At 45.8% G+C, this 10,252-nt stretch overlaps 1 protein-coding gene across 1 annotated transcript; it reads right to left on the minus strand.

Annotated features, from left to right (window-relative positions):
• Positions 1–8,961: 8,961 nt before the first annotated feature.
• On the minus strand, positions 8,962–9,903 carry LOC146066936 (olfactory receptor 5G9-like). The gene has a single exon (XM_083179145.1). It carries the CDS (start codon positions 9,901–9,903, stop codon positions 8,962–8,964), a length of 942 nt encoding a protein of 313 aa, XP_083035271.1.
• Positions 9,904–10,252: the final 349 nt, after the last annotated feature.

Genomic DNA, 10,252 nt, shown 5'->3' on the forward strand with positions numbered 1-10,252 from the left:
ATGGACATTTAAAGGGAGAAAGAAGCTATTAAGCCTCATATTCAATATATGCTCTACCCCAAACCAGGCAATCCTAGCTTTATCTCAATGAAATAATGATTTCAATCACATGCTGTAGCCCAGTAAAGAAACTTTCTTTTTAAATTTAATTTTTATTTTTGTATGGCCATATATTGTGCACATATTACTATTTTCTACCGGCCGGTGGTATTGTTATAAGTATATTATTGTTTATTCTTTTTAATAAATTTGTACTTTTTGAATACTAATTAGTGTGGTCCATTAGCGCCGTTTACCTGCTGTGTATGTTTTCTGTATTTTCTGAGGGCTGAGTATCCCTCATAAACGGAAGCTGGGACCATTACTAGTGCCCTGCGCTTGGTTATACTTGTTTGGTTTTTCTCCTGTAGATGTATGTTTTTCTGTGATTGCATCCAGAATCACTTTCCAAAGTGCAAAAGTGAGTTACAGTATATTGGTTTTTCCAGATTTACTGCAGGTTTTGGAACTGCTGGTAATATTCTGCTAGACCATTCCAAATAAATAACCTACATATGGTTAGGGGTAGATGTTCAATCAGTTCAGTAATACCACTCAGGTGCATGCAAGGGAGGGGTTAATACCGAGTAAGTAAAACAAGACATAGTTTCCCCAGCTCACTGAATGGTAATAGTAACCAATCTTGAACATTACATGATAATAGAATTCAGAGATATTGGTTACATATACCTGCGCAGGTGTATGCTATGCCCCCAAGCCGCGTCAAGGCTTCTCTGTATATTGGGGGTCCTTAGTGCTATATCTAGGTGCAGGGAGCGTCACCCCAAAAAACTGGCATAAGCTAGAAAGCCCAGTGCGGCACACCAGTGGAAAAACTATAGTGTTAATAAATATTAGTGGTAAGAAGCCGAAGCTATGTATATATTAGAGATGTGCGGCGGACACTTTTTCGGGTTTTGGTTTTGGATCTGGATCTCTCTTCGTGTTTTGGATCTGGATTGGTTTTGGCAAAACCACCCTTGCGGGTTTTGGTTTTGGTTTTGGATCTGGATTTATTTGGAAAAATGCTAAAAATTGCTAAAATTATAGTTTTCAGGCCTGTTTTTGCCCCTAAAGTGTTATTAAGCTCAATAACATTAGTTTCCACTCATTTCTAGACAATTTTGATCACTTCACAGCTCACAAAATCGTTTTCATATATTGTAGTAGGGCCATAAGGTTATCCCGAGGTAGCTGGATGACTAAGCTAGGCGACAGCAGTGGGCATCACATACATGTGGACCTTACACTTCCAACCTGGCACATGTTGGAAGCAGAGCAGCACTACAGGGGCAGACAGGGTGGCAGTTTAATAACAGGATATATGTCGTCACACTGGACAATGGATATATGTCACGCTGGACACAGGATATATGTCGTCACACTGGACACAGGATATATGTCGTCACACTGGACACAGGATATATGTCGTCACACTGGACACAGGATATATGTCGTCACACTGGACACAGGATATATGTCGTCACACTGGACACTGGATATATGTCGTCACACTGGACACAGGATATATGTCGTCACACTGGACAATGGATATATGTCACGCTGGACACAGGATATATGTCGTTACACTGGACACAGGATATATGTCGTCACACTGGACACTGGATATATGTCGTCACACTGGACACAGGATATATGTCGTCACACTGGACAATGGATATGTCGTCACACTGGACACAGGATATATGTCGTCACACTGGACACAGGATATATGTCGTCACACTGGACACAGGATATATGTCGTCACACTGGACAATGGATATATGTCGTCACAGTGGACACAGGATATATGTCGTCACACTGGACACAGGATATGTCGTCAGTCGTCACACAGGACAGGACACAGGATATATGTCGTGAGTGACTTGTGACACTGGACAATGGATAAGATATAGGCCGTCACACTGGACACAGCCCCTTGTATTAATGCTGCCCCTGTACACAGTGTACTACTCAGCAGCACTGCAGCCCCTGTGTGTGAGCACTGCAGCACTGAGTTAGTTAAATCACAAAAAAAACACAGGGTTCAGGGCTAAATAAAATAAATCACAACACAGGGCTTAGGGCTAAATAAATCACATCAGGGCACGGGCCACAGGACAGCCCCTGGACAGTGGACACTGCAGCCCCTGCGTGTGAGCACTGCAGCACCTAGTTAGTTAAATCACACTACAGGGCTCAGGCCACAAGTCTACAACACAGGGCAGTGAGGGCAGGTCACGGAGCACAGCACAGCACGGAGCACATGGCACGGAGCACAGCACAGGGCAGTGAGGGCAGGTCACAGAGCACAGCACGGAGCACATGGCACGGAGCACAGCACAAGGCAGTGAGGGCACAGGTCAGGTCACGGAGCAGATGGCACAGAGCACAGCACGGAGCACACGGAGCTTCCCAACCACCCTCTTCCCTCTCCAAGATTGGAGTGAAGATGGCGGGCGCGCGTGCGTCTTTTATAAGATCCCGCTCCCGCGAGAATCCGACAGCGCGATGATGACGTTCGGCCTCGTTATTGGTCCGGAATTCAGGCGGGAACACCCGAGCCGGCTCGTATCTGGCCCGGATCCCCGATATTCGGATCTGTCGGATCTCGGGGATCCGGACCCGCTCATCTCTAGTATATATATATATATATATATATATATATATATATAGAGAGAGAGAGAGAGAGAGAGAGAGAGTAATACGATACAGATAGAGGCACTCCAGCGGACTTGGTGAAACAAGCAGCGTTTACTGTGATACATGTATCACAGTAAACGCTGCTTGTTTCACCAAGTCCGCTGGAGTGCCTCTATCTGTATTGTATTACTCTCTATCCATTGTGTCTGGAAGGCACCCGCGGCAGCTGCTCCAAGCCACTCGTGGAGTGCCGGGCTGATACACTCTATATATATATATATAGAGAGAGAGAGAGAGAGAGAGAGAGAGAGAGAGAGAAAATGGTAGGGTAACGGTGCTGAGGTGTGGGGTGTGGTGCCCCTGGACTGGTTGGGCTGGGTGGCTCTAGTGCTGCACACTCTTACATTCTAGTAACACTTTTTTTTATTTTCCTCACTAACACAATTTATTTAATATTTCAATTACATTTCATTCTCTCTCTCTCTCTCTCTCTCTCTCTCTCTATACATAGCTTCGGCTTCTTACCACTAATATTTATTAACACTGCAGTATCTCACTGGTGTGCTGCACTGGGCCTCCTAGCTTATGCTAGTTTTTTGGGGTGCCGCACCCTGCTCCTAGATATAGCGTTAGGGAACCCCAATGTACAGAGAAGCTTTGACGTGGCTTGGGGGCATAGCATACACCTGCGCAGGTATATGTAACCAATGTCTCAGAATTCTATTATCATATAGTGTTCTAGATTGGTTACTAATACCATTCAGTGAGCTGGCGGAAACTATGTCTTGTTTTACTTACACAGTATCAACCCCTCCCTTGCATGCACCTGAGTGTCAGTGGGAACTTATTGGAATGGGTTTCCATGGCCAAGCAGCTGCGTACAAGCCACACATCTCCAAGTCCAATGACAAGCACCGGATGGAGTGGTGTAAAGCACACAAACAGTGGAGTAGTGAAAACATTTTCTGTGGAGTCATCACAGTTCCTTGTGTGGCAGTCAGATGGGCAGGTCTGGGTTTTGAGAATGCCAGGATAACGTTACCTGCCTGACTGAATTATGCCAACTGTGAATTTGTTGGAGGAGGTATAATGGTATGGAGCTTTTTTCAGGTTTTGGGTTAGGCCCCAGTGAAGAGCAATCTTAGTGCTTCAGCATACCAAGCCATTTTGAACATGCTATGCTTCCAACTTTGTGGCAAACAGTTTGAGAAAAGCCTTTTTCTATTCCAACATGATGGTGCCCCAGTGCACAAAGCAAGGACTATAAAGACATGGGGTGAAAAGTATTAGCATGCAAAATTTTTGCCAAAATACAGGCACATTTGCACGTTTTCCACAAAGTGCATATGTAGTAACGTGAGAATTGCCGTAAAATTTGCACGTTTTGTCCTGTTAGCACATAAAAAATCTCATCCAGATGCTTTCTCATAGATGCTTTCTGACATGAATCCCTTGTGACGTCAGTCACTGGGATACCCAATCAGGGTTAAGCTCCAGGGTACTTCCCCAACTCCATGGAGACTGCTACATCCAATCAGGGCTAAGTTCAGCCCTGATTGGGTATCCCAGTGATAGACGTCATAAGGGATTACCTGTCAGGGGCAGATGGAAGCGGCTGTGATAAGACACACATCATTTATTTATTTTTAACCCTTTGGACACTTTACCAGAGAAGGGGAAAGACCTGCGGTGGAGCACGTGGTAAGGTGAGAATGTTTGTCTACTTGCGTTAATGCATTTATGGATTTATGTAATAATGTCTTACATTGTGTTTGTATTTTTTTTAAGCTTGGTCATGTTGTGGAAGTACAAGTCCCAGTGGGCCCTTTAATGCCCTGTCTGCTGGGACTTGTGGTTCTTCATGTCCCTGCATCTAAAGGAAGCTTGCTGGGGCTTATAGTTCCACAGCACAACCCAAGGATAGATGTTTAATTTTTTTTTACACAAAATTATCAGCCCGGCGCCCCCTGCTCATTGATGCTGGGGATAGCCTGGGGCTTAAGCCCTGGATGAGTGAAGACTGGGGGGGAACCCCTTTATTGAGGGGATCCTGACTCCCCCAGGCACCCTGTCCAGGGCTGACCAGTCATGAGGGACCTTGCATAAAAAAGTGTCCCCTTGCCTGTGGCATGACACTGCTGGCTGTTGAAGCCCGGTGACCCCTAGTCTTTTTGTACCATGTATTTTTGGATCCAGAACCTGCCCAAGAGCCACATAATGGTTTCTAAAATACAGGGGACCCAGAAACTTTTTTTTTAACAGAAATCTTCACATTGCCAATGCCAAAGAATAGCACATTCCCATTACTAAAAAAAATGCATTCACATTACTAAAATAACGCACTTGTCTAAAAAAAAACAAAAACACACATTTCCCTTACTAATAATCACCAGAATTGACAAGCGATTTTTGACTAAAATAAATTGCATCCTTTTATATTTGCGAATGTGAAGTGCGATATGGTGCGATTTTTTTTAGCTGTCTAAACAATCTTATCCTACTACAATTACACATGTTTTGATGTGTGGAAACACTTCAGTGGCCCATACAAAGCCCTGACCCTATCACCTTTGGGATGAATGGGAATGGAGATTGTGAGCCAAACCTTCTCGCCCAACATCAGTGCCTTACAGTAAAGGCCCCCATACATTAGGCCGACTTATCCCAGGGACAAGTCGGACCCAATTTACCTGCGAGCCGCCCGGCAGCTCCCTGGGAGGCTCACATACAATTTGGCACTTGATGTGCCATTTTTTACATGGGATAAATCGCATGCGATTTATCCCATGTAAAAAAAAAACCCGGGGAGCTGCAGGGCGGTGAGGAGTAGTAGGGGCGGGCAGCGGCGGCGGTGGTGGGGGCGGGCAGCGGCGGCCAGCGGTGGTGGGGGCGGGCGGCGGGTGCGGTGAGCACTGCTGACCTGGCTGGGCAGTGTACTTACACATAGCAGCAGCGGGGACGGGACGCGTAGTAGCGGCTATTAGATTTTTTAAATATTTGTCAAATGACCGGCCGCTCTCTGATTGGCCGGAGAGCTCTCAGCCAATCAGAGAGCGGCCGGTCATTTGACAAGTATTTTAAAAATATAATAGCCGCCACTGCGCTGCCCGTCCCCGCTGCTGCTATGTATGAATGGGCAGCCTGTGATTGGCTGAGCGCTCTCTCAGCCAATTGCTGACTGGCTGAGAGAGCGCTCAGCCAATCACAGGCCGCCCATTCATTGTATGGGCTTTTTTTTTTATTCCGTACTGACAGCTCCCGCCGGCTCCCCCTGCCCGGCTCTATGCCGCCTGTGTCCCCCGCAGCGCCCCCAGCCCCCCCTGCTCCCTCTACCGCCGCGCCGCCCCACTAGGTCCCAAGTCGGGTGGTCGGACGTGCAGCAGGTCCGACCACCCGACGCAGATCCGATGCGCACGGGACCGCGCATCGGATCTGAGGGGACATCAAAACTAGCAGATTTTGGTCCGATTTCGGGCAGATCCGACTGATCTGGCAGAAATCTGACCAAAATCGGCTAGTGTATGGGGGCCTTAACTCATAAATGATTTACAGAATGATTGGGCACAAAGGAGCAGATGTATTAAGCCTTAACAAGAGATAAACGCAATGGTGATAAGGAGAGATAAACGTCCAGCCAATCACCTGCTTACTGCCATGTTACAGGCTATGTTTGAAAAAAGTCAGTAAGGAGCTGATTGGCTGGACGTTTATCTCTCTTTAGCACCCTTGCATTTATCTCTTGTTAAGGCTTAATACATCTGCCCTAAAGTCCCAAACACTCCAAAGTCTTGTGGTAAGCCTTATGCTGCCCATACCCTTATGCGATCAGATGCGATGTCCCATCGCAACCAGTGCTGGTGTAAGGACTTTTACCACACCAGGCAGGGGAGGGTGTGCGCAGACCCGCCGCTCCATGCTCCAGGGAAGGGGGTGCGGGGTGCGGACAGACCCGCTGCTCCATGCTCCAGCGGGGTGATGGGGGGTGGTGCGGGCAGACCCGCCGCTTCATGCTCCGGTGGGGAGATGCGCTGCTCCATCCGGGGGGGTTTGCGGGCAGACCCGCTGCTCCATGCTCCGGCTGGGGGGCTGTGTTGCTCCGTCCTGGGGGGGGGGGGGGTTGCGCGCAGACCCACTGCTCCATGCTCCAGGGAAGGGGGCGGGGTGCAGACAGACCCACTGCTCCATGCTCCAGCAGGGGGGGTGTGCGGGCAGACCCGCCACTTCATGCTCCGGTGGGGAGGTGCGCTGCTCCATCCAGGGGGGGGGGTAGTTTGCTTGCAGACCCGCCGCTCCATGCTCTGGCTGGGGGAGCTGCGTTGCTCTGTCCGGGGGGGGGGGGTGTTTGCGGGCGAACCTGCTGCTCACCTGTCGTTCCAGTCAGGGAACTTCATACCACCCTCAAGTGGCCGCATCTGATCGCATCAAGTGGTGTCCAATGCAGCACCCGATGTTGCATGCCATCTTGCAATGGACATCGGGTGCTGGAAGAGGGGTGGTGTGTGGCTGAGTTGGTGGACCAGAGCTGGGGACCATATCGGTGGAGCTTTCAGGCGGCGGGACTTGTCAGCAGCAGCAGTTGACTTTGAAACACTGGACGGCCCTCTGATTGGCTGAGACAGCTCTCTCTCAGCAGCCTCAGCCAATCAGAGGGCCGTCCAGTGTATCTGCTGCCACTGCCGAGTCCCACCACCTGAAAGCTCCACCACTCTGGTCCCTGCTACACAGTCGCCATGACTCCCCTGCTGCTGCTGAGTCCCTCCGGTCCCCAGCATTAAGGTACCGGCTCCCCGACAGCGCTCCGATCCCCATCCCGGCCCCCGAACCCGCTTCTGATTGCATTCGAGAAATTGCATGTGGTTAAAAACCATATGCGATTGCTTATGCAATTTGATCAATTTTATGTGCAGCTCATAATATCTATCGATGCGACATTCGATGGCATGCCTGCGCATGGCGTTGAATGTCAGCTTAAAAATGCATGCAATCATTCAATTTATAGGCCAGATATGGTCGAAATCGAATGATTGCATGCAATATCTCACATTTGTATGGGCAGCATTAAAAGAAAAGTGGAAGCTGTTATAGCCCCAGAAACGGCACCAACTCCATATTAAAGTATATGTATTTGAAAACAGTGTCATTACAGTCCCTGTTTATGTAATGGATAGGTGTCCAAATACTTTTGTCTGTATAGTATATTTGTGAGAAATATAGTACTTTAGCTCCATGTCAGTCACTCAGTATGGTGCTTCCATTTATAACACCAGTCCCTTAGCAGCCATCTTCTGACTAACCATTAGGAATTTAAAAAATTTCTGTTCACATAACATTTGAAATCTGACTCATTGCTAAACTGGTTCACATTGAGAGTACTTTGATCTTTATCGTCATTGTTGTTTGAGAAACAGACATTATCTTTTGTTGTTTGAGAAACAGACATTTTCTCATTTTATATATATTTTTCTTAGTATGCTTAAAAAGTAAATTTTTCATTCAAAAGTGTGGTATACAAAAACCACAAAGACGTATTTCATGAAACAGTGTTACACAAGGTAGAATTTGATTTAGAAATTATTGAATTTATTTTTCAGACTCTATGAAGAAATGTAATACAGATGGAGCGCAGCTCATTCAGCCGGGGTCTGGTGATAGAATTGACAACCGCCAGCCCTCGCCATCTGCCGGTAGAATCGACAACCGTCAGCCCCCGCCCCCTTCCGATGGAGCTCTCCGCCACCCCCGTTTCTCCCTGCCGGTCCACACTGGTCCTCGCCGACTCCCCACACCCCCCTAACCCTGCCCGGAGACGGCCAGGGATTCCACCGCCCAACGCTGTGCGACAGGGATGCGCATGCGTGTGAGACGCTCGCGAGTCCCCATCAGATGGAGCGCCTCTTCACCAGCTCTGACCAGTGGAGGGAATCTGGCGAGGGCTCTGACCAGTGGAGGGAATCTGGCGAGGGCTGGAGCTGTATGAGATGCACTCCATCCTTAGGTTCTGAGATTGGCAGAAGTGCGACATGCCAGCCAATCTGGAATGTTGTTTTCAAGCATCAGTCATCTACATTCTGTTATTTCTTAGATTATATACAGCTTTATTCAAATGGATTTTTTAAATTGTATTTATTATACAAAGTAATACATTTTTTTTAAATATAACAACAAATCTGAAAAATATATAACACCTATTAAAGTAAATTCAAATACTTTGATTGTAATAACTGCTTTCCTTTCATGTTGATAAGTTTGATTAATGCATTGCTGAGATAGGATGGAAGTCTACCTAATACATCTTCTGGCACTTTTTATCATTTCTCTAATGGCCCTATCTATCTCTTTATTTTTTAGTGAATATATAATTGGATTTAGTAGAGGTGTTACAAAGGTGTACAAAAGAGAGAGGATCTTGTTGATGTTTATAGATTGTTTCTTAGTAGGTACACCATATAGAATAAAGAGGGTTCCATAGTAAATTGACACCACAGCCAAGTGAGAGCTGCATGTGGAGAAGGCCTTCTGTCTACCCTTTTCTGATTTAATACCGATAATTGCATGGATTATGGAACCATAAGACACAGTGATGAAGATAAATGGGAAGAATGTAAAAAGGAAAGCTAATGCATACACCTGAAATTTTGCAACTGAAGTATCTGAACATGAAAGTTCTAGTAATGGTGCAAGGTCACAGAAGAAATGGTCAATTGTGTTAAAGTGGCAGAACTGGAGCCTGAAGAGGTAAGTTGTTACAGGTATAGTAGGAAGAAATCCTGCTGTCCAAGAAAAAATTATGAGATTTCGGCAAAGTCCTGCATTCATAACAGATGCGTATCTCAAAGGGTTACAAATTGCCATGTAACGATCAAAAGACATAACAGTCAGAAGTAAACACTCTGTTGATGCTATAGAACCAAATATGTAAAACTGAATAATACAGTTGGATATTGGTATATTTTCTTTTTCTGTCCACAATATATGTAGCATGTTTGGTTCAATATTTGTAGTTATTAACAAATCAGATAATGAGAGGTTACTCAAAAAGAAGTACATGGGTGTGTGGAGGTGTTTCCAAGTTGGCACTAAACAAATAATGAAAAGATTTCCAAGTAATGTTACAATGTAAATTAAAATAAAGACAATGAATAAAAGAACTCTGAACCTGTAAAAGTTCTTAAATCCAATTAATATGAATTCTGTGACTGATGTTTGGTTGATGGTACTCATTGACTGAAAAACACGGAAACAAAATGGGATAAATTAACAATATGTTTAAATTCAAAAGTAAAAATGCTCAATTTTTGCTTAGCTTTACACAATTTATGTTAATATATATATATATATATATATATATATATATATATATTATATACACTTAACATCGGCACTCACCTTTCCTAGTTTGGGGGTGCCCTATGGCTTGTGACCACATTGTTTAGACATTGTAGGGGTTCTGCACACACTAAATTAACTGATAATAAATAGTGTAGTGGAGATTCGGTTCATGAATTGATCAATGCATTTAAGCCTGCAACCCCCTTCACGGGACCCCACTTTTCTGCAGGTCCTAAGACTA

The sequence above is a fragment of the Crinia signifera genome, chromosome 1 (genome assembly GCF_055691185.1).
Source record: "Crinia signifera chromosome 1, ASM5569118v1, whole genome shotgun sequence".
Taxonomy (NCBI): Eukaryota; Metazoa; Chordata; class Amphibia; order Anura; family Myobatrachidae; genus Crinia; species Crinia signifera.

What these genes read in the sequence shown, in the direction of transcription:
- LOC146066936 (XM_083179145.1), bottom strand. Translation starts at nt 9,903, where the DNA reads ATGAGTACCATCAACCAAACATCAGTCACAGAATTCATATTAATTGGA.